At 41.2% G+C, this 24,983-nt stretch overlaps 1 protein-coding gene across 6 annotated transcripts in view; it reads left to right on the top strand.

Annotated features, from left to right (window-relative positions):
• The window catches only part of GRID2 (glutamate ionotropic receptor delta type subunit 2), a 679,709-nt gene extending 659,760 nt beyond the window's left edge, over window positions 1-19,949 (top strand). For 3 of the 6 annotated variants that reach the window (XM_021550296.4, XM_021550297.4, XM_085579108.1), the window contains 2 exons: window positions 12,946-13,186; window positions 17,241-19,949. In XM_021550296.4, coding sequence (XP_021405971.3) covers window positions 12,946-13,186; window positions 17,241-17,663 — 664 coding nt within the window. In that variant the 3' untranslated portion in view covers window positions 17,664-19,949. Of the gene's footprint in view, window positions 1-12,945; window positions 13,187-14,306 lie in introns of all 6 variants that reach the window. The other 3 variants (XR_004148251.3, XM_085579111.1, XM_085579110.1) reach the window with 3 other exon arrangements.
• Window positions 19,950-24,983: the final 5,034 nt, after the last annotated feature.

Genomic DNA, 24,983 nt, shown 5'->3' with positions numbered 1-24,983 from the left:
GCCCAGTCTGCCTACATCCTGTATGTGCATCTTGCTCTCTGAAAAATTTGTTCAGAATATCCAGTTTGATCTGAAACCCAACCAAAAAGAGAAGACTGAAAGGGGAAAAAACACTAATCTTCTTTGTTTATCATTAAATCAGAATTAGAAACTAGTCATTAAAAAAAAAAAAAGTAATCAAACAAACCTCACTGGAATCTGCCCAACTTTAAATATCATATCCGCAGAACAATCTCCATGTAAAGCTCCTTCTACAGTCACAATCCCCACAATGAATCACAGCCATATCTTTATATCTGAATGTTCCTAGTATCTTTTTTGGATTTTTTTATTTTAACCAATTGTTAGTTTGAATACATCTTTATCCAAAAAAAGGTATTTACAGAACTGGAAAAAGCTCCTGCTTTTTGCCAGGAGAGGAATGAATCTGACACTACCTCAGGATTCTATCTATTTTTTTTTATCTATTTAGCCCCATCTTCAGGCTGTGTCTATGAGGTGTGCCATACATATCCTTGATGGCTCTCTTCATTCAAGCGTTCCCGGGGAGAGAGGTATCCCCTGGAACTTGTCTGTCCCAAATTAGGCGGAGAAATTGCAGTTAAAGACAGCTGCATGATCCAAGGTGTGAATGGTGCAGAGCTCAAGGTGCCAAGTAAAGGGCTGGGAAACGCTGCAGCTTTGCTAGTAATGTAGAGAAGAAGCTCAGGTCTTCCTTCCACCACCCCCTTGTGTTCCTGGCTGCTGGTGCTGCTCAAACCCTTTTGGAGCTGGAGAGGGGCTGTGGTACTGCCCACGAGGGCCATGTCCCTTCCAGTCCTCTACAGATCATTGCTTTGGAGTTCCCCTCTGGGCCAGTCCTGCCCAGGGCTTGGTCTCGCTGGTGACCCCGAGGTTGTGCCTGTGTTTGGGAAATGCCTGTGGCCAGCAAGAGAGAGGCTGTGCTGCAGCACAGGGCTTCAAAGCTGTCAGTGATGTAGAGACTGAGCAATAGAGTCAGCCAGCTGCGTGCTCCTGAAGTCATGGCTAATACACTTCCACGTCTTCAGCCTTTTCCACCTGTCATGTAGCCTGCCAAATTGCTCTTTTCCCTTGCCTTCTCTTTCCTCCACACTTCTTTTAGGAAATCAGACAAATATACCAACTGCAAAAAGGAGCAGAGAGACCAGGAACTGGGTTCAGCCACTGCTTTCACCACTTACCTGAGGTTTGATCTTTCCATTCTTGCTTCATGGCCTCTGACTCAGCTTTCTGCTCTGTACCAGCAGAGTGGTAATACTTGCTGTTAATGAAAATACTTTTAAGACTAGATACTTTTAGAGTATTAACATAGGGCATTCCTGAAATTTGTCAAAAGTTATGACAGCTTCATATAGAAATTCTCCTAGACAGATATTTTGAGAAGCTCACAAGTTGATGTGATGATAAATCACAGGATGTTATTTTCTAGACTGTTCTGGTTTACCTTCTCTCTTGTCCCTACCTGGGGGCTGCGTTACAGCTTTGCTCCCAGCAGTTGCAGACAGCTGCTGTTTGCAGGGGGGAACTCCTGTGGCATTATTTATGGCAGCTCTCAGTGAGAGGACAGTGATTTACTGTGTGCCATCTTCTGCAGCTGTGAATTTGCACCACGGAGACAGGGACATCCAGTGGAATCCTGATTTTCAGTCTGACACAGAGGTAGAGAAAGGTGAACTGGCTGGGTAAAAATGAAAGCATGTTAGTATCCTCCTTTGCTCTCCCGCAAATAAACTTTTACTTTCTAGAATTTGGAAATTAGGGTTGCAAATTGCCTGGCATTCATGCTTCCATCTCTCCTGCCAGGCAACTTTTTCAAGGGAAGTCAGGATAGTCTTGATTCTTCCTCTAAAATTGGGTGGCCTTTATTTATATAGTTCCTTCTCTTTTGCCTCTCCTCCAAACCCCACATCTGACTGCATCTATTCTACATCTGACTCCCCTTACTAGGGGGGCTCTCTGATGAATTTGTTACCAAACCTGCCCTGTGCTCTGAGCTGCACAACAGGCAGGGTGGCAGCAAAAGGAGCCCTCGCCCAGGAGCTCTCAGGTCTGCCTCTGCCTGCAAAAAGGAGCTCACTTCTCTACACTACCAAAAAAGAAAAAGAGCTGTAGAATTTGACTTCATGCCCTTGATCTTGAAAAAAGATGCACAGACCAACTGAGCAGGCTCATGGGCTTATCCAAATTGAATCTCAGTGCCAAGTCTCTTGGTTTTGACCTATGCTATACAAGGGTTAAATTTCCTACAAAGCCATTGTCATTCTGCACAGGGAAAATTATAGAATAACACCTGGGAATGACTTGCATTTTATTTCTGGGGTTATTTCTTTCAACCACAGTTTATCTGGCACAATGCACAGGAAAATGATGGGATGTATTTTGTAACATTACCCAGGAAATCCTGGCATTGCCTTCTCTCAGTAGCAGTGAACCATGCCAGTCAGCTGTGGCACGGTGTCACGGGACAATGAGCAAGCCCAGCTTAGTGGCCCTGTGGGAAGCTGCATGGGAAGCTGCTTCATGAGCTGTGTCTACTGGAGAGGGATTAAAGGGAGAAGGAGGGAAAGGTTCATTTATTTGCTCCCAAGATTCCTCCTCTGGGGTTTGCATGGTGGAAACTGCAAAACTGCAAGTGGGATTAATAATCCCATAAAAGACACGACTGCAGGTACAATAATGGAGGGCAAGCCAGCACATTATCTGGTACAGCTGACTATGAAAGATATTTTCTCCAAGGCATCTTCTGTAATTGAAGATTTGGTTGGTCAAGCTGTAGAATACTTTTAGGATACAAGTGATGTGTGCTGTCATGGCTATGCAAGCTTATGTTTTCTTTCTCCTGTTCTCCTGAACTGAATAGAACATAACCTTCAGGTCAGTAATCTATGTGTGAATAATGTGGACCTACATTTCAGGGGAAAAAAGGTATGAGGTGAAATGCAATACTTCAGATCTTCCTGCTAGTTCCTTTCTGCTCTGCTTCCTCCAGTAACAAAAGTAATGGTGAGTCTTGATTGTTCTGCCCTGTTCCAAAGCACTAAAATCCAGAGGCAAAAATTTTTTTAAAATAACATTATGCACATGAACAGGTACAGCCCTTGCTTATTGAAATGCAGAGGGGACCAGGGGACCTGATTAGGCGAATTTTGTGAGACAAGAATACAGCCAAGCTCCTGAAAAACAGCAATATTACCAGGAAGATGCCTTTATTAACAGAATAAACACTCAGTCCTCCTGCAGATTGTTATTCAGATTGAATGGCACTTAGTTCTTATCAAGACACTTCTTCAAGACATGGAAATCTCAGGTATTGTGATCCTTCAAGCAAATACCATGCTGCTTAAAGCCTGGTTCCCGTTGTGCAAAGTAGCCTGCAGCCCCTCTGGACACAGACAACAGTGGAAGGTGGCCAATAAACCATGAGTTCTTAACTTTCCTAAACACCAGCAGCTAGCAGTGTTTCTGTGCCAGGCTTTTTCACCTCTCCACGATGCAGGTGGGAGAGCACAGGAAAGGATTTTGATCGCTAGGGAGTTCTCCCATTGGCAGAAAACCTACGGACACAGAGGTGGCAGGCTGGCATGCTGATGCCTTCCTGAAAGTAATCACTCAGTCTGGTGAACAAGAGCAATTTCCTACCTTATGTGCCCGTCCATAAGAGCAGCAAGGTTGCAAAACGCCCATGGGTTTGTGCTGTGCACAGATTGAGCAGAGCATTGCGCTCAGGCAGCTTCTTGCTCACAAAGTTGTACTACTTTATCTTTCATAATCTTCTTTTAGGAGAGTTTAAAACCCTCCTTTGGGGGATCTAAAAAATCTCAATGTTCATGGAAGTAGAGGCATTTATGATCTTATGTCTTTGAGGGATTCTTAACTGATGCAGGCTGGAAAGGCAAGTAGGCAGAGCAAGCCCCAAACCAGCCAAGGTGCCCTAAGCAATATTTCCAGGGTGTCCATCGCAGGCAGATCTGTTTGTAAGCTGGGCCAGGCCTGTGTCAAAAGTGTGGTTTGATACATGCTTAGCTTTAACAGCAGAAGTACAATCCCTCAAACCTCAAGGTACTTTAGAATATAATAATAATATTAGAATAAGAAATACCATTTTTTTTAAAGTGTGGTCCAATCCACTCCTCAGTGCCTCTGGTAAATTCATCAGGGATTCTTACAATTTCTAGGCAGAATTGTGGCTTTTCCTTAGGCTTCCCTGGATAGCCTCTATACTGCTGTGTGTATTTGAAGAGTGTTCATTGGCATGATCTGAGGAAAGGCTTTAAAGAGGGAATGTACTTTAGGGTATCTCTAGAAATGGCTCCTCTATGAAATGCTTTTGTTTGAGAGAACAAATCAAAGTAATGAATTAAGTTTTGGAGTAATAATATATCTTTTACAATAATCTTAAACATTTTTACTTTCATTGTCCAAAGGATTGTCTGGAGAGTCTCCTCAGTATATCTCCAAATGTATAAGGTTGGTTATTGCAGTGTTCATGTACACGAGAAGTAGTTTCAAACCTCAGTGTTTTTAAAACCCTGTATGGGAATGAATCTGGGAAGCTTTCACTACTGTAACCAAGTACTAAGAACATAAAAGCATTTGAGGTATTTTTAAATGTCAGATTTCAGACACAAAGAGTATTACTGTGATTTGATCTTCAGACTCTGTATTTATCTGTCTAGCCTCTCCTATTCTATCAACAACTCTGTTCACCTTGGAGATGGCTATAAGCTATTGATTCAGGGTCTCTAAAATCCAAATTATGATATTTAAGCCAAGATATTTAATCCATTCATTTAAACACTATCAAAAAGGAAATTTTGACAATTTTGCTTTTAATTTTTAAAGGCTTTAAAAAAAAGCACTGTACAAGCAGTTTAAAACATGAGCGAATTATCAACCAAATATTTTTGTCATATTTGCTTAGGTAAATAGCAGATAAATGTCAAATATGCAAGGGCCACCTAGATCTCTTACTTTTAAAAAGAGTTGTTCTAGACTGTCGCTTCAAGGGACTAAGTGTAGCTGATGTGTCTTCTGTTTCTCAAAATGCAGATAGTCTGGATAAGAATGAGGCTTTGCAAGCAAACATGATCATGTCCAGGTTCTTACACTGAAATGAATGATTTTTTTCCTGCACCCAATCACCCAAATATCACAGTGTGCTTAAGGATGCTGCTGACACTTTCAAAGACCACCCAAGCTGTTTCCTTTCTGACTGCAGATATGCTCTGGATCTCCATGGGAGTCCCTGTCTTCTCCTTTCCAGCTCTATTGAATCTCTTCCACTTGCTTTCATTCTGCCTCTTGTCACGTCATTGGAGTCCAGTTTTGATATTAGCAAATACCATATTGCCATAGCTGGAATAAGTGCTTGACTTCTAATGGTAGACTAAACATATTCAATATATAAAAAATGAAGTTCACTAGTCACCACAATTCTTAAGATCTTAAGATGTAAATAATTTGATTTTGAATGTAATTGCCTCTTAGCTGAAGACAAGGCTTGTGTGTGCTCAGTGCTAGGTCAGGTTCAGTGAACTAGTTTATTTATCCTTCTCACAGCACATCAGCAGAGGGTCTAAACAGATTCATTAAAGCTATTCCTTATGACCTAATTAAAAAAATAATTCCTTAAAAGAAAAGACAAATATTTTAGTACTTCACTTTGATGTTTTCTTAATGCAAACTTTTGGTGTTCGTCTTATTGCTTTGTGTCCAAAAAATCTGAGAATGCACTTAGAAATAGTAATTGAGCCTAATAACTGTTGGCATCACAGTCTTGAAAAAAAAACCAAAAACAATAACAAAGTCAAACTGAAGTGTTTGTTTCAATTGTTTTCTTTCTCCTGCTAAGAAGGAGAACTGTTATTCTCATAACTTGTTATGAGAGGCTTGTTATTATCCACAGGGCTTCTCAGGCAGGGGTCAGCTGACAAGAGACACTGGAGGAAATGTTCAGTGAGGTGAGAGTTGAGGGAGAAGACATCTAAGAAGTATGTAGTGGCTGAAAGGGCATGTTCCAAGCCTTTGATTTTTGGTTAATTGAGATTTGATTCAGAAAAATGCTGCTTTTGTCACAGCCCATCCAGAAGGGTTGGAGCTCCCAGGTGTGCTCTATGTTGGGCTCTGCTGTCTGAAAGTTAATGATGAAACTCCTGCTGACTTTGGACTTTGGGGTTTTCTGATTTTGTGTGGAATTATTGGTTAATTTCAGATACGAGAGGAGCTCCTGATTTACTTACATACTGCTTGGGACCTGCATCTCAAGTCCTCGGGTGGTATGTATGTAATCATAAGTTCTTCTCACAGAACCGCAATATCACTTCTGAGTACTTTCAGTGTTGCAGGGGACAGTGTGAAGAAAGTGTAAATTTAGGAAGGAGTACTGTCTCTCTGTCCTATGGCAGTCCCGTGTATCACAGCTGATCTGTGGATCTTGGAGGCAACTTTGGAAGCACGGGAAGTTAGAAGGACACATTTCCCATGGCAAACCGAGGATGAGGAATGCAGAGCTGTCCTAGTGGAGGAGAGCACACCAAAGCCTGCTCACTTCTGCAGACTCCACGAGCTGTCCCTCATCTTGCTTTAGGCCTATGGTAATGAAAGCAAGAGGAAAATTAAGTCCAGGGTGTTCACGTGGCCACGAAGTACTGAATTTTTTATAAAGCTTAAAGTAACTGTCATTTTTCAAGTAATTTTCTAAGAGAGGGCTGGAATGTGGGTAGTGCACAGGAACCAATGTACCTTGAAAGTACATTTCTTTGTTTTAATAAGGCTGGCGGTGTACCGTGACTCACCACAATGAATTAATTTGGTGTTTACCATAACAGCACTGAGCTTAATAAACTCATCATATTTATGCAACTGTCTGTAGATGTTCTCTTGTCATTTGGGATTTATAAATAAGTACTAATACTTTTATCGCCACTTTCTCCTGAGCAGGAAATTCTTCATAGTGAAAGGCCATTAAAGCTCACTTCTATTTTTCTGTATAAAAAGTAAACAGAAGATCTTTAATAACTTGATTTTTATCTTTCTGTAGGTTTCTGGATTGTTAGTATGTACTCAGAAAAGCTGTTCAGCTTGAACAAAAGTATTGTAGGGCCATCCTTATCAAATTCCACCAGTCATATAATAGAGTTAATATCTCATTTTACTGCAGGTGCAATTTCATTTAAGGTTAGCCTTCTGCATTTGAAAGAGAGTATACATGTACTTTCAACAGATTTAAGTAAAAAAGAAAGTCTCTAAATTGGACAAAATGATACTAATTTATGGCACCCAAGTGATGAATGCTACATCTTTGGAAGGCAATGGTTTGTTGCTGAACAAAACAGAAGATCAGCTGCTTTCTCTCTTTTAATATTGTTTGATAGGTAAATCCTTAATGCTGAACAGCAGCTCTGGTTTACTACTGCTTCTTCTGTCATCTCTAGCAGGCAAGATGCTTATCCTTGTTTCTGTGCACTGCCTTCCTACTGACAGCAGTGTGGTGCTGAACACTGCTGAAGGGCACATCAGAGGGTGGCCACCTGCCTGCCCTCATGGGCCTCCAGTTAGCTGGGCTGAAATCTGCTTGGAGTCCCTGCCATAAAACAGGCTTTGCAGCTGGACCCACGGGCACTCTTTTGCTGGGTTAAGTGGTGGGAATGGGTGCAAAGGGAGCTCTGCTTTGTCTAATCTGGCAGCATTTGGCTGGAACACAAAATTTCTTCTCATGGAGCCCATGATTGGCAGCTCATTAAAAAGCTGGCTTAAAAAAAAAATCCCTAGAGAAAAACAGAAAACAGTCTCTTCAGAACCAAAAAGTCTCACAGATATCAAGATCTCTAGTCAAAGGAAGGGCTGCTATGCTTCCAGGTGCTTTGCTCATTTTGCAAGCTCTCTCAACATCACTTCATCCACTCAGGAGCAGGCATTTGCAGTGCTCCCCTCTTTCTTTCAGCTCAGGACAATGACTTCTGTCCTACACCTTCCCACATATCCTTTTTATGGCTGAAATATGATGCTTTAAATCTTATAAATATGGTTTATAAGTCAAGGCTTTGAGCATCAATGTGTGTCTCCTGACAGGCCTCAAGGATGAGGGCAAAATATCAAAACTCACCAGGTCTCAGTGAGACGGTGAGGTACCACTGAGATGGGAAAGAAGACTCCAAGAGTCTCCTACTTGCCTCTCTCCATTCTTATTTCCCACCTTCTTCCTCATGAGCCGAGCGAAGCTTCCAGGTGGCTCCAGTGAGAGCTGCTCTGCTGCAAGAGATGAGCCTGCTTTGCCAAAACCTAAAGCTTGCTCAGAGAGATGCAGCACAAGCTGGCATCACCCCAGTTATTGCAGTGAATAGGAAAAATTTAGGCAGTTGCTTCACTGAAATAAAAAACCACAAATGCTCCTTGTGGGTCCCTACCTGTCTACTTTGATAATTGAAGGATGCTTACAAACCAGCTTAGTTTTATATCTTGCTTGAAGAGAACCAAATTCTGCAAACTTTGTATCAGATTTCTGATAGAAAAGTGAGAAGGTTTTGCTGGAGGAATGATTTTTGCCTAGCCACTACAGAAGTTCCCAGAGGTCTTGTCACTGCCTGATCCCATCTACAAGCACCAAGTGCTCCCATGTGAGCCCCCTAGGAGCCAGCACAAGGGCTGGGACCTTGGCTCAGGCCCCCGAGGCAGAGCCCACCAAGATACTCAACTAAAGCATTTTTATTTTTATTATTTACATTCCCCCACCCCCCCACCTTCAGCAGTAGGCATTCATTACATTGGCTCTGCAAATCTGCTTTCTATAGCAGTCTGATCTGCTGACTAGAGCCAAGCACCTCATCACATCCTCTTCCTTATCAGTGCCAATGGGGAAGCTGTCCCTCTGGACAATATGTTCCTGGTGCAGGAAGCTGATATTCAGTCACCTTTGACATCCCAGAACCTGCACTGGCATTTCCAATATAATTGTAAATGGCCTCTCATATCTCATGCTCACTACTGATAGCTGAGAATGAAATTAGATCAAAAAAGGTGTTTTCACAGAGGTCTCCATTCTGGAGCATTTGTGACACCTTGCTATCATATTAAGTTAGGGTTTTTTATCTGTGGATATTTTGGAGGAGTAATTCCATTTCACTGCCAGAAGCAAAGTATGTAGTTACCAAGTGGAATCCAGCCCTATTCCCATTGATTCATTAGGATTTATTCACATCCCTGTCAGATTTGGAAACCACAGGCAGCTTAGTTTTCTGTGTTTATATCTATGAGACATCACTCAGCACTGTGAATTCATAGCCAAATCAGTTAAAGTGCACACAGACCCTTTTGTTTGTTTAGCTCAATAAATTTACATCATTGCCTCAAAAAATGTAATTCTAACACTTTTATTGCTAAAGAAAAATATATTTAAGACCTGCACTCTGTCCATGAGCAAGTTTTAAAGGTCATGTTTTTTGGGCAAATCGGATTATTTCGATATATAGTCTTCTTTTGTAAGTTTTCTAAGACTATGGTATTTCAAAACATCAGGAACTCATGCACCCTGCTTATTAATTTCCACTGGCTTATGTCTCACAGTATTACTCTGCACTAATAAGCAGGTTCAAAAGAGCCAAGGCCATTGAGGAAAACGTTCAGTTGTAGAAATCTGGAACTAGGAAGGAGAGGCACTTGCTGGAATTACAGCATTGGAAGATCATTATCATTCAGAGCATTTAGTTAATGCGTTATTACTTTAGTCACTTATTAAATCTGAAAATCAAATAACAAACTGACTGTAGTGTCTGACGCCCAACAGGTACATCTGATTAGCATATCGGGGACCCCACCAGGAGCTGCGGCAAATCCACCTATTTTTATGGAAAGAGTGCCATCGTGTGGGAGCCTCCTTGCAGCACGCAGGGACAGCAGCCCCGTGCGCCTGCTTGCGAGGAACCTCCCTTCCTCCTTTGTTTTTCCTGGAATTTCCACAAAAGCGCAGTTTTCGTTTCTGAAAATGAACGACAAAGATAGGAACTTTCTTAACTAGGAACAAGTTAGAACTATTCCATCTCCTTAATATGTTAACTATTCTTTTGATTGCATAAACAGGTGGATTCTGAAATGGTGTGTTTCTGAAGCCTAACCAGAAGCAGGATCTCCCTCTTTCTCTGCATGCCATTAATATAGTTAGATATTAGTGCTCTTATCATTTCTCTCAATATATATTTTATCCTTCAACATCTGTTAGCAGCTGCACTTTTACAAGGCTTCATTATAAGCTTTCCACTTCTTGAGCTCTCCCATGTAATGGTACCATTACTATACCAAATTTCTACTTCAATTTTTTATGTTTTCCTTTAAAACTTTGAACTTATAAGTTACATCCATAAAGAAAATTGCCAATAAATATCAGGGGTACAATTAGGAATAAATCTCCGTTAAGGAACAAGCCAAAGCTCAGTATCTTTATGCAAATGTCTTTTGTTAAAAAGATGTCTTGTGTAATCAGTAATTATACTGACAAGTGAAGAATCATTTAATTAATGAGAATAGAGCAATCATTTGGATGGTTCTTTCTATTCCTGACTGAATAAAAGAGAGAAAATGGCCCTGCTCAGGGATTAGATCCACTGCTGGAAGAAATAAACCCCATGGATATTGCTCTGTTACTGCCTTGGGAAGATAGTACATGTATGTTTGGATTAGGCATTGAAAATTAATTTTCTATTACTTCACAAGAACTTACACAAAAGTGTTCTGTTTATGCTGGCTGTCTGCTCCCGCTAACCTCTCAGGATGGACTATCTGGGCCAAAATACTCACCTAAATCCTAGTACAGGATTCCAGGGCAGTGAGAACCAGAATTATGGTGAGTTCTTTCCATAAGGACTGTATGCCATGATCCAGGGTAGTGTATGGACCCCGTTTGAAGTTGCAGAGGAGTAATCTGGTCTCCAGTTCAGCCCTTTGTTTAGAGCAGGCCAATTTGCTCTGGGTCTTTCCCACTGGGTCTTTGAATTTCACCAGGGGTGGTGATGCCATAAATTTTCTGTTCCACTGTTTAACCTCTTTGATTCTCCTCTTATCTGGTCGGAATTTATTATCTTCCAGTTTATCCCAGTTGCATCTCCTCCTGTCACTGGGTCTCTACACACTCCCAACAGGCAGCTGCAGGCAGCAGTGGCAGCAGTCCTGCCTGCGGTGCCATACCTCCAAACCTCAAGTGAACATGGTTGGTTCATAATAGCTATTCAGTCTCTTGCAACAAACCAGATTATCCTCCCACCCTTGAGAGATCCCTATTCCATCAGAAAGCTTCAGGATAAAGCTTCTCTAAGTTGTCTCTGGGTTTGGGAGAAGTCAAAATGTAGTCCAGGCAATTCTGACCTTGAGTAACTTTACCCAGGGTGGGACCTTTAGCAATGTACTGTCAGCAGGCACTGCACAGAATTTGTCCCACTTCTTACAAACTCAAAGCTACATGAACAAGATGGTTCTGGCATCCCTAAGGACACGTGTATCACGTGTGATCTGTTCTTTTAGGGCTCTGTTCCCTCTGGGACAGCACAGGGGTGAAGAAGCTGTGTCCCTCTGAACAGGTCATGATCCCAGCCGCCAGACATACTACAAGGTGGGAAGTGGGAGCTTCCTCCAGACCTATGCTGGGATTTCAGTCACTGGTGGCTCTGTCAAGCTTCCCATTCCTGGCAAGACCACAACACAAATATGTGGCCATTTGGTTGTGCCATATCAAATTAAGTGGCCTTGTGGACACAGCTACCTGTTGAAGCAGCATCAGAGACTGAGCCACCTCTGCACAGAGCAGCTGCCCTGTGGGCCCCAGGTACATTCAAGCTCCCTTTTGAGGCTGATGTAGATCACTGCACTGAGCTGCTGTGGTAGCCTTGAGACAGTGGGAAAGCTTTCCTTTATCCTGTAGTGCACTCTGAGTGTAGTCTCTCTGTAGCAAGATCCCAGACCTCTGCTGGTTTGTGTGCACTTGAACTTTTTTGCATGCTGTGCCAAATGATTGCAATAGTAATTGTTTGCCTTCCAACACTGAAATAAGAAACAAATTTATTACATGAAGAAAAACCTTTCCATTGTTCTATTCTTTTTAGGTGTAATCATTTAATTTTTTATCTTGGCTAACCAGAGACACCCAGCTGTTACTGTAGTCATTTCTCGATGCTTTAAAAAAAAAACTCTCTCCTCAGAAATAAATAGAGTAAATATAAAAATATTCTTCCAACCAAAATTCTCATTTCTCAAACCTTTCATCCCACAGGAAGTGTAGTTAAATACGTTGTCCTTGCAAGCTGCCCAGGAAATATCTGGCAGCAGGTTGGGTATGTAGGTCCAAGGACAAGTGAATTCCACAGCAAGGAACCTTCCTGTGGAACCACTTATCATCTGGTTGCATTCTGACATTAAGCAAGACTGCTTTAGGCCATCACTGACTGCAGTAAGATGGTTTTGCTGTCTCTCCAAAGCAGAAAATATAGGTAACCCAATAAAGATCAGTTTACAACAGCGTCGTGTGTAACGTGGTAAATCCAAAATGTATATTCCTTCTGATTTTTTAAATTGAAATGTCTCTCCTCCAATGATTTGGAGGTAAAATATTGTCAGATATCTAATGGACTATGAAAGTCAGTTGACCTAGATTAGTAAAATCCAATTGAGAAAATAGAGTATATGAAGTAAAGCATCTTCATTAAGTTTGTTAAAAGAAGGAAAGAGAGATTTGTGTTTGCTTTACTGTATCTGAATATGCTCAGCCTAACAGGCAAGCCCATACCCAAGCTTTCTTTTCTGGCTAACTCACTCTGTGCAGGTTCATCTGCTGCTTGGCTTTCCAAGACAGGTGGGAAGGTTGCAGGCAGTCAGATTTACACCCTCACACTCTCAGGTGCTGCTGTCCCACTGTAACCCCTGACTCTGTGCTTTCTCCCCAAGGATTTTGGAGCTGCAGCAGAATGGCGACATGGATGTACTGAAGCATAAGTGGTGGCCGAAGAACGGTCAGTGTGATCTTTACTCATCTGTGGATACCAAACAGAAAGGAGGTGCCCTGGACATAAAAAGTTTTGCAGGTGTTTTCTGCATCCTCGCTGCAGGGATTGTCCTATCCTGTTTCATTGCAATGTTGGAAACGTGGTGGAATAAAAGGAAAGGCTCCCGGGTTCCATCAAAAGAGGTATTAGACCCTCCATTTCTCCTGGGGAATTTTCATGCACCCTAAAGATTGCTGCCTTGACTTTATAGCACTAGAGAGGGTGGGAAATTCAGAGATACTTCATTAGTGTCCTGATTTTTTAACATAAATAATATTCCTCAAAAATCTTTCTAGCTATTCTTTCTAGAAAAGCTTGAATAAAAATAAATGTATATTGATGATGTATAAATATGCAACTATTCTGAGTAAAACACAGTTGTTACTTGTAGAATAGTACATTATTAATACATCAATATTCAGTTCATTGTTCCCATTGGTGACAGCTAATTCTCACTAGATGTCTTGGCTTCTTCTTGAAAAATATGTCCCCTAAGTTCAGTGGCTGAGTATTTTAAAATAAATTTGCAAAATTTACCACTTGAATAAGCTTGTCCCCAATTTCAGAAACATTAAGCTCTTGAGACTTCCATGAACTTCAGTTCTTGTTATTTTATCTGAAGTCCAGGGAATCAAGACTACATTAGATTTTTCAGGTTCAGGCCAGACATATTTTTGAAACCTGGTACGGGCTTGTTTCAGAAAATCTTGTACAGATGCCACAGAGAAATATGTTATTTTACACCTGAGATGAGTTTGCTTCTACACCTGCATGTGTAATGCTTTCCTTCCTGTGGTAATCTACCTGTCCCTCTACCAGCCATTTGAGCCTTGTGCAACTTTGCACCAAATTTCTTATATTCATAATTAAGTTTCTACCTCTACAAAATGCTAAAAAGAAATTAGGGACAAAATGATTTATTAAAATATCCTTGGAAGCAACACACAAACCTGAACCTAAAGGAGAGCTTTAATGTAGCACTATCAAATATAGCTTTTCTGTCTGTGTAGCTTAGGCACATCTGTGTAGCTTGTGGGGTATTGATGTTAATTTGTGTGGAGTGGTCTTGCCTTCTTTGCAGTTTCTCCATTGTGTTTATTTCTGCTAATCTAATGCTGTCTAATCAGGCAGGATTAATTACACCACCTCATTAGACAACATTGGCACTGATGTTAAAATACATTTAATCTTTTCTTGCCTGTTTTAATTCCCAAGTTTTTTTTTCTTTTTTTTTTTTTTCTTTTTTTTTCTTTTTTGTTCAAGATCTGGACCGGACCATTATTAAAAGGAAAAAAAAAAAGGAATCTCTAGTCTTTAAATTGGGTTTCTCAGGAATGGAAACCATGTAGTTTCACCTGGTAAATTATTTTAAAAACCTAAAATTTACTTGATTGTTGTTTACCCAAAGATTCAGAACTTCATACTTTATATTTATCTGGTGCAAAACATGAAAATCAGTAACAAGGAAAAGAAAAAAAACACCAACACTGATATTTTACACAAATATAAAATTTTCTATTTCAATTTTCAAATGCTGATAAATTCAAGTGTGTACTTTCCACAAATGGTATAATTTGGCCTCCTTGATCTTTATTATATGGTCATTAGCTTAGCATTGAAACGCTCATCTCAACGTTAAATTGAAAAGCTTGGCTCAAAACTGAGTTTAATGTGGACATATATGCTGAATGTCCCCATTATCCTGGATGTGGGGGTCATTCAGCAAAGAAATACATCTTAACTAACTTTCTTGAAATTCATTTTAGCTTCCATGAAATCCATTGGCTCTTCCAGGCCACTAGTCCAGAATCGGGGGTCAGATTGGGCCAGTTTGTGGTCAGCAAGCCAACCCTTTTTCCTGGTGGCTGCCATCTTGTGCTCCAGAAAGCAAGCATTTATACTGAAAAAAAATTGTCTAATGGTTGTGAAGATAACATTTCGGTCGCGTGCCAGAAGTAACCCATTCACTGATGTCTGCCTGAGTCTGCAGACAGCCTTAAACAGTAGCTCTGAGAGAAGTATGAACCGCCCCAGTAATCACAATGGGATGTTGACTCTGAAGCCTGATGATAATTTAAATGTGAAAACTGCTGAATATTTCACTACTGATCACACAAGAGAGAAGAGGAAAGATCATATTATGGAGATATGCACAATCTTACTGTGAGTGGGTCTCATTTTGGTGTATCGATTGGGTGGAGATTGGGTTGTGGGCTAAGCATGGGAGATTATCACCGCTTATATATTTTCACTGGTCTGACCCTAGCCCCAAATGCATCTCTGTAAAAGAAAGAAGACTATTTTGAGTTACTCTTAGAGGCTCAGAAACTATGAAATTCCAATCTTTTCCCAACTGGCTTTTAAAATTACAAAGTATTTGCATGTTTGTTTTTTTCAAAATTAAAAGCAAACAAACAAAAACTAGAAAAAAAAAAAAGGAAAATATTTAGGACTGTCCCTCAGAGACATAGTCATGACTTGCACACACTAATCGAGCCTCTGTATATTTCTTTAGATTCTGATGTGGCCCCAGTTCTCCTGCATCCATATGCAGCTCCAAATTTTTTGAGGAGATAGCGTTTGGTGAATGCGTTTGGATTTGATGTCACCTGTGTGGTTGTTATGTGCATCCATGTCTATGTGCACCTGTGAATAAACAATAGACAGAGAGCTAAGTCCAAGGAATGAGCACTGCATTTTTTCCTTCCCATGATGAGCTCCAACCAAAGCCCTCGTGGTCAGTGATCATCCAGTCCCTGGGAGATCCCTGATGCCCTGTTCCCTTCTCCTTTTTCCCTGGTTTTGTCTCCCTGTCCCTGCCCTTGGAGGGTGCAGTCCTGGAGGGGAGCTGGCCTCTCAGTCTCCTTCCAGTCGGGTTCTGTGTTCGGCGTGGTGCCAGCGCAAATGTTCAGTGATCCATTCTGCTAAGTAGATGAACTCCTGCAGTTTGTTCTAGGTGTGAACTTCATTCCTAGAGAAAGGGGGGATCTCAAGTCCATTTGGTATACTAGGAGTTTTGACATTGATTCAGGGAGCTCTGGATCAAGCCAGTCAATGAATTTCAGTAATCAAGGCTGGAAGTCATCAATGCACATCTATCGGCTGCCTAATTATCCTCTGTGAGGTCCTAGAGTGTGAGATATTTCTAGTGGCCTGGAAGAGCCAGTAAATTTCACAGAGATAAAGGTAAATTTTAAGGTTAGTTGAAATTGATTTTTGTTCTAAATGAGCTGTACTGCTTAGACTGAGGGAATATCCCTGTACGTGTGTACTTAATGCTGCTTTGAATTAAGCTTTGAAGTTCAGCAGAAATATGTATGTACAACACAGGTGATTTATTGGGTCACCTAGAGCTTTCTCCTCTTTTTTAACTTCTATGCATTTAAATTCTCAATTATAACAAACAAACCTGTTTAACTGTATTCTCTGGGAAGAGAGATTTAATAACGAAAAGGGACAGAGGTAAGAGAAGCGATGATACAATAACTACATCAGGCTGCCTTCTCTTCTCACCCACAAAAGTATAATTCCATCAGAATAGATGGAATTGCTTCTTTGTAGGTGAGGAGATAATTAATCCCTCTGTTGGCATTGCAATTTAAAATTGCCTGGTGTACTCTTTTCTGTTCAATGTCAATGAGTCACCAGCGCTTGGGGTTTTTTCTCTGTATGTTCAGTTTTTCTATACCACAATTTACATTATAAAGGCAAAATGGAACCTGAGAAGGTTCTAGCCCTTCCTTAAACCCTGAGACGATGACAAAGACGGCAACCTGATCATTCAGAGCCTCCCATGTTGACATCCAAATTTAGTTCTCATTGCAGAGTTGAAGAACTGGCATCATTCCAGGCATTTGAGATTATGCAGTTTACTTTTATTCAGCTGTTGCTAGTCTAACCCACCTAGCTCCGAGCTTGCCTTTTCCTGGAAAGCTACCCGTGGCGCTTTGAGTTTTGTTGTTTGGATCCAGGGCTTGAAGGTAGCTGTGGTGTAAGGGTCTGCCTCATTTTGGCTTTGCCCACCTGGCGTCAGGCGGTGGGGGAGTTCACTGGTGACATCCAGGACACCGTCAGCCAAGAGCCAGCTCTAGTCAGTTGTGCCTTGTGCTCCCTGAGCAGTGCTGATCACCCTGTGAAACTTCAGCCCAGCACAAATGGCGATGGTGAGTGGTGCCTCTTGTTTTTCTCATTCCCCAGGACGACAAGGAGATCGACCTGGAGCACCTCCACAGGCGTGTGAACAGCCTCTGCACAGACGACGACAGTCCCCATAAACAGTTCTCCACCTCATCGATTGACTTGACCCCGCTGGACATTGACACTTTACCCACACGTCAGGCACTGGAGCAAATCAGTGACTTCAGGAACACTCACATCACCACAACCACCTTCATACCAGAGCAGATCCAGACTCTGAGCCGCACACTGTCTGCTAAAGCCGCCTCGGGATTCTCCTTCGGCAGCGTGCCCGAGCACCGAACTGGCCCTTTCAGGCACAGGGCACCCAATGGAGGCTTTTTCAGAAGCCCCATCAAAACAATGTCATCTATCCCTTACCAACCAACTCCTACCTTGGGCCTGAATATTGGTAGCGACCCAGACCGAGGCACCTCCATCTGAGCATCAGAACAAGTTTCTTCACTGTTTCTTATTTAGGACTCCCTTTGCAAGGAGCAGCTGTAATATTGTGGGACTAACATGGATGTAACCTTTCTTCTTTTCCTTATTTTTTGGTTTTGAGGGTTGTGGTTTGGGGTTTTGGTTGTTTTTTTATTTGTTTGAGGGTTATTTTCTCTTCAGGGGTTGTTTTGGGCTTTTTTTCTTTATTTTATTTAAGAATCATAATTATTAGTAGCAACTCTTCCTCCTCCTCTTCTCTGCTTTCACAGTCTGGTCTCTTCTGCCTCCCCTTATTCTCTGTACTACTTGAATCACTTGTTCTTCGGTTTATCGACACGTTAGGATTTGGTTACTTCAGGCCTTTCATATACTTTAAATACAGGAAACAAGCAGTGATTCATGCATAGGAGAACCCTGAGGATTACTTTACAGAAGGGCATTCGCTCCTCCTCCCCCACCGCCTTTTTTTACTATAATTGCAATAACTGAAGTATTTTTCATGTACTCTGCTGCATCGAGTCAGCGCTCCACTGCTCTGTGTCCTTTTAACTGTGGACCAAAGGCAAACCCTGCAGTTTAAAAAATGGAAAATGAAAAAAAAAAAAAAGGCAAAAAGATAAAAAAAAAAAAAAAAAAGGAAAGGAAAACAAAGTTCAAAGATCATTCAGGCCCCATAATATAAGAATGCAATTTTGTAGGATTACAAAAAGCCATTAATATGCCAGTAAAGACTACAGTTAAATCTACTTTTGCACTGCAACAGTGCATATGATCTTTATGTGATTGTACATTGTTAAAAGTTTTTCTTATGTACAGTAAGCTGTATCATATGGCAGAAGCCTCTGTTGTGTTAAATAAATTAATATCTCATACATATATATACACACATATACACACATATGTGTGTGTGTATATATAAACATGTATATATAGCTATAAAAATGGCAGCTGTTGCTATCGCAATTAATTTAATAAAGCTTTAGTAAAAATGTGTTGTATACAAGAGAGATGTATAGTGCAGGGTGTCTTTTCCTTTAGAAAAGACAGGTTGCTTTAACATTATTCTGACTTGCATCGTTTGCCAACAGAGCATATTTTATACTTTTCTATTAGAGCATCCAGGGCAATTTAACATTTGTACCTAGATGTAACTCCTTTGGTTAGGTTTTGCATTGGCTTTTGAGCATTCTATAAGGCTAATCTTGATAATTTTCCTTTTAATAAATTAAACAAATGGAACTCTCTCTTAGATATACCATGTTCATGAACAACTGATACAGCTCTAGAGCAGTTATACATGGATCAAAGGTCAATAAATCCTTTTCCAAGTCAGCACAGTTAATCAATACAATAATGGTGTGAGTGGAGGAAAAAAAAAAAAGCCCTCAAGATACACAGATGTGGCCTTAATTATAATCATGTATTGTTCTAAGGGAAAAAATATGAACAGGCACCCAGTTTAACCCTTTCTCTGTTAAGTTAGATTTAGAGGAGCTATGTATTTTTTACATTAGTGCCAACTGTATAAAGCAAGAAAAAGAACAGCAGTGAGAGCAAAACAGGTGCCCACTTTGGCACCAGCTTTTTCAAGTAACATTGTTACCTGTTAGAAACATAGGAAGAGCTTTCAATTTGTAATCCTTAAACTAAAAATGCAGTTAAGTAGAAAGCAAGCAGTTTATCCTGTGACTTTTTCATTTGGTTTTCTTTTTAATGCAACCATACACTTATTTTAATCTAACTCATTCTTTGGCTAAGATTAATAGGAATCAGCCTATGTGATTTGCTTTAGGATAAATTAAAAGGTATATTCTTCAGATTATTCTATTTTGATGCTAATTCTGTTCTGGGGGAGCATCTTGTACTGTCACTGTTTTTTGTACTAAATCTTCAAATATTGTCTACTGTGTAAGGCAGAACGAATTCTTATGTGCAAAAGGCCATTTTGTTTCCAGGGTAGCAAGTGTCTAAAAGCATGCACAACTTGCTTCCCCCTTGTAACATTCATGAACTCATCCACACTTCTGAGTAAAAGAAAAAAGAGAAAAGAAAAAAAAAAAAGAACATTTCTTTCCAACAAGCTACGTAGGGACATACCAGATGTTGCAGTGATTTTAGCTATTAAAAAACCTGTTAACCATGTACAATATTTAAAATAGGCCTATTTTGATGTGTTGCCTATTATACAGATACACAAAACACTTTTTGGAGGCCTCAGTTACAAGTGGCAGAGCTTTCTGTGTATAATTTGTCTAAATAATTTGTCTAATAAAATTGTTTTCTAAACTTGCGCTTCCTCTTGTTCACTTGCTGAATGCTGTGGGATTTTTAGCCTATAGCAAGGTAATGTAGTCATGGATTTGTTGCACTGCTACGGAAGGGTTTTAGCCCATGGAGATGGGAGGAGCTCCTCAGGCTGCTGTGAGTCAGCTCAGTAAAGAGCACCTGTGGAAAACACCGAGGTTTAACATGTTTATCAATGTCAAGCTTAGATTTCAGAGAGCATTTACAAACAGCATTTTGTAGGCATAGAGTTGCTTAGCACTGACAAGTACAGGACATCATTTTTAGAAATACTGCATGCCAACTTCATCTGTTTTAGTATAATGTAGGAATTTTCTTGAAGCATGGCTTTTATTTTTATAGAATCACATTTTTCCATCTTTATTTGCACAGAGGTTAATTTTCTCTGATACTGGACATATATGGCCTAAAACAAAAGTTTTAGGGTGAGAGAAGGTAGGCCATATTTCATTTATTATGGCTTTCTCAGTCTTTAAGTTTCATTAACATTTTAAACTAATGACCTAGTCATTAGCAAGCTGTGCTGCAATAACATCAGCCATGACATTTTAACTTGCAGCATCCAAAGTTTATCTCCTGGCTTTTTACATTCAGTGTATTTTATTCACTTAAATAATATTCCTTACCTATTACAATTTTCTATTAATCTTAGCAGGCATTCAGGGGATCATTCACCTAAATAGAGGCAACATTATAGTCCCAAGCCGGGGAGACTTTTTAAGATCTGGGTTTATTCTCATTACCCTGCTTTGATCTGTCTGGACATAAATTATATTTATCTTCCCCTGAGTCAGGGACTGTGTCCCTGTCCCATTCACAGACACACCTCTCTAAAGCCAGGTAGTTTTACAGATATGACAGATGTGCATTCTATAATGGACTACATCATGGTGAACCCTACGTGACACTTCCCTTTCTTTACAACAAATTCCAGGGAAGTGATAGTGTCAGGGGTTTCTGCTGCAGTAGCTCCACTGGAGATACAAGCCAGCTGTTTATAAAGATGAGTTGTTTGCATGGTATCTGCAGTTTTATGACCTTTTTCAGATACCAGCTACAAACAGAAAGTGAATAATGGAAGAAAACATGTTTATCTGATTTCAAAGAATCACCTAGAAAGATGTTACTATTGACCAGCAGTGAATACCTGGAGATAAATAGTTCTGTTGAGCCAACCAAGTGAATGATTGCAGCCCTGAGGACACAGCTGCAGCACAACCAGTGCCAAAGTCCCCTGTGTCTCTCTCTTAACTTCACCAAAAAAAGTGCTAGGATTGTTTCCCTGAACAAATCAGATTTTTCAGAGTATCTTTTTCTCTTTCTTTCCTACTTACATCGGATGCTATGAATTGATGAGAGCATCCTTTCTGTGAACACTTGCTGGGTCATTGCAGCTTACTTGGTGGTTAATGCCCCCCAGAATTAAAAATTAATTAATTCAGAGTTAATTTCTTAACTCTGCTCAAAGCTGATGACATGAAAAGTAAACCAGCTTCCTTTGTGCATGCTCGTGGCTGTAGCTAACCAAAAAAAAAGTCTCCAAAACAAAAAAGGCATCACACCAACACAGCCCTCCTTTAACTATTTTTCTCAGTGCTAATTAATGCTTCCTCTTATCTCTGAAGAGCTGTTTTGAAATAAATGTCAAAACCAAGTCTCTCCCCCTTAATATGAGTCACAAACAAAATTTTTGATAAACGCTGGGACATGAACACATGCACCCATGTATCACATCAACAGCAGTGAGCAACTGTAAAGACATCGTCACAATCTATCAGTTTGTTATATCTCACCCAAGGCACCATTCATGAGGTCAGAAATAGAAGCCTCCAAAAGAAGATCAGAGCAAGGGAACTGATTCAATAGCTTAACAAATTCCAAAACATAGAAATTTTATTAATGCCTCAACATTTCAGGAACCAAGAGCTTAATTTAAAAAGAAGATGCTTTTCAAGGGGTGTACTTATAAAAATAAATATAATACCTGTCAAGACTTACAAAATCTGTGCCCTCCCCAGTCCCATTCGTCACAGTTGTGTAATACTTTGTGCATACTACAGAATCGATTTCTGCAACATTTGTCAAAAAAAAAATCACAGCTGGAAAACTAAACGGTTAAGTCATTAGCTACTGTACTCTATGTCACACCAGTTCTCTTCTGCAAGGGGAAAAACAAATCTTCCTGGGATCATTAACTGCCATACCAATGGGAAAAGACAGCGACCTGCAGCTCAGCAAGCACAGGACACTCCTCCACCATGACATCACAGTTCGGTGCTTCTCTAGCTAATTATTCCTACCAGCACTAGTAAGGCCAACATTTCTTTCAGTGCATGATAATTTTTACGCTTTCTCAAAAAAAAAAGTAAACATTTGTGTCCCATTCTTTGTTCTAAGGGGATGATGCACCAACACAAGATGGGATAAGGGAGTGCTGCCCAGTGCCAAAACAAAAGTTAACAACAGCTTTATCTGCAAATCCAGCTATTAAAAGGCTGACCCTCCAAATCAAAATAAAGAGTTAAAAGGCAAGCCCATTATTTAATTAATTGTTTTGGTGCTTTATGAGACAATCATCAAGCTCCTGAAGTAACCACCCAGCTGCAGGTGCTTCCCTAGGATGGTCTCCTGGCCCCTGAAGCATCTGAGGTGGCAGTAAATAAATGAGAGCTTTTGAGGTTTGTGTGGCCAGATTTTGGCAGTGCTGGGGGAGCGCTGCAAGGATGGCTTCTGTGAGAAGCTGCCCAAGGCTTCCTCCATGTCCAAGAGACCCCAAGAAAACCAGCTCCAGGAGGGACCTGCCACTGCACAAGACAACTGATGGTGTTAGTTATTAAGGGACAACAGAGTTAATAAGGGGGAAATGTTACTGCCCAGGAGCAGTTGCCACTGGGAGAGAGGGTAAGAGTGGGTGAGAGAAACAGCCCTGCAGACCCCCAGTCAGGCAGAAAAAGGGAGAGGAGCCGCTGGAGCAGATTCCCCTGCAGCCAGTGGTGAAGCCCATGGTGAGGCAGTTATGCTCCTACAGCCCATGGAGGTCCAGGGTGGAGCAGAGATCCACCTGCAGCCCATGGAGAACAGCAGAGCAGATAAATGCTGAAAGGAATGCTGTGGGAAGCATATGCTGGAGCAGACTCCTGGCAGGTTCTGTCAGGAGAAAGGAAGCATGAAGAGAGGAGCCCACATGAGCAGGTTTGCTGGCAGGACTTGTGACATTGTGAGGGACCCACATTGGACCAGTCTGTTCCTGGGGGACTGCACGGAAGGGACATGGAAGGGACACATGCTGGCAGAGTTCATGAAGATGGGAGGGACCCTACACTGAACTAGGGGAAGAGTGTGAGGAGTCCTGCCCGGAGGACGAAGGAGCAGGAGAGACAACGTGTCACGAACAGAACCCGGCTACTGAGGGGCAGGAAGATAGAGAAATCAGGAGTAAAGTTAAGCCCAGGAAGAAAGGGGGGGTGGAGACATTTTAAGACATTTTACTTCTCATTACCCTACTTTGATCTGATTGGACATAAATTATCTTCCCCTGAGTCAAGTCTGGTTTGCCAATGATGGTAATGGGTGAGTGATTTTCCCTGTCCTTAACCCAACCCCAGAGATTTTCATTGTACTTTCTCTCCCCTGTCCAGCTGAGGAAGGGGAGGGATGGAGCAGCTTTAGTGGACACCCAGCACCCAGCCAGGTACAGCCTCTGCAAGGTGCAGCAGGCAGGATTGCTTTCACAGCCCCACAAGTGCCGTGTGTTACAGCCCCCCAGGTGAGTTCCCAGTGTCCGGCTTTCAGCCACTGCTCTCTGCTTCAGCTCTTTGTGTGCACCCCCTCCACCTCCATTGGGACCCCGGCACCAGAGCCCTGGTGGGCTATGGAGAACGGGAGGAGAAAGGAAACAAGGATTTATTTTATGGCAAAAATCTCTCAAGACACACACACGCCTAATTTGAGGGTTCACATCTGGTTACACGATAGGTCAGCTGAGCTTTGACTGACTTTTCCCTCCTTGTGGGGGAGCAGCAGCAGCAGTTTTGATACACAGAATGCAGTATCCCAGTCTACCACATTGGTACTCCTGGACTGGAAATATCATACCCTCCTTCTACATATAGGAAAATGCTGCACATGAATCTAATTGTTGTTGCCACTCAAAGAAGGACTCAGAGGTGTCACTTACTCCCCTAGATTGCAGAGGGACCCTCTTTTCCCACTTGGCACAGCCAGGAGATCCTGACACAAGCATTTTTACTGGGAGTGAAAAGGTGTTAAATATTATTCAACTGCTAGAAACTGAAAAGCATGGCTGAAAAAAAAAAAAAAAAAAAAAACACTTTTTTTTGTGGATTGTGTGCTACATTTGCTGCACTCTGCCAGTCTTGCTCATGTCCCTGTCAAGTGCCAGAAAAAAAGAGAAAAAGGAGGAGTAGGCAGCTCTGTGAGTGCATTGTAGCCCTGCCACTGCTGGTAAGCTTGCCTTTCTCCCCCACTGGCCAGGGACATGCTTTTTCACACACACAGTGGGGAGGTCTTGTTTGGTTTAGAATATTCCCTGGATATGAATATTCACTGTGAACCACAGTAAGAGTAATCACAGCTGACCCATGTTGTTACTAATTAATTCTTTTGCTTACACATGGGGAACGTGAGAAAGAAAGCAAATACTGTGAACAAAGCTAATAATGAGGTTACTTGTTACTCCTTCTATCTGACACATTTTTAAGGAATGGTCTCTGCAGCATGACAGCAAAGAAAGAAATTGATGTAGTGTAACAGGAAAGCAAGTTACTTTATGAAATAGTGCTCAGGCAACACTGGAATGGTTTGTCTTGCTCTTTTACAGACCTTTCTGAATCATATCTGCTGTTGCTTGGATTGGTTTTATGTCTCCCCAGGTTTAGGAGACTGCAGATGAAGTTTTCTTACCTGCTCACTGCCAACAAACAGAATTCCACAAACCCCATTATATAATTTTAAAATTATCCTGTCAGCCCATCTATACAATATAGAAAGTAGAGC

This window comes from Lonchura striata, chromosome 4 (assembly GCF_050655825.1).
Source record: "Lonchura striata isolate lonStrDom1 chromosome 4, ASM5065582v1, whole genome shotgun sequence".
Classification (NCBI taxonomy): domain Eukaryota; kingdom Metazoa; phylum Chordata; class Aves; order Passeriformes; family Estrildidae; genus Lonchura; species Lonchura striata.
This window is presented reverse-complemented; position numbering and strand designations above follow the sequence as displayed.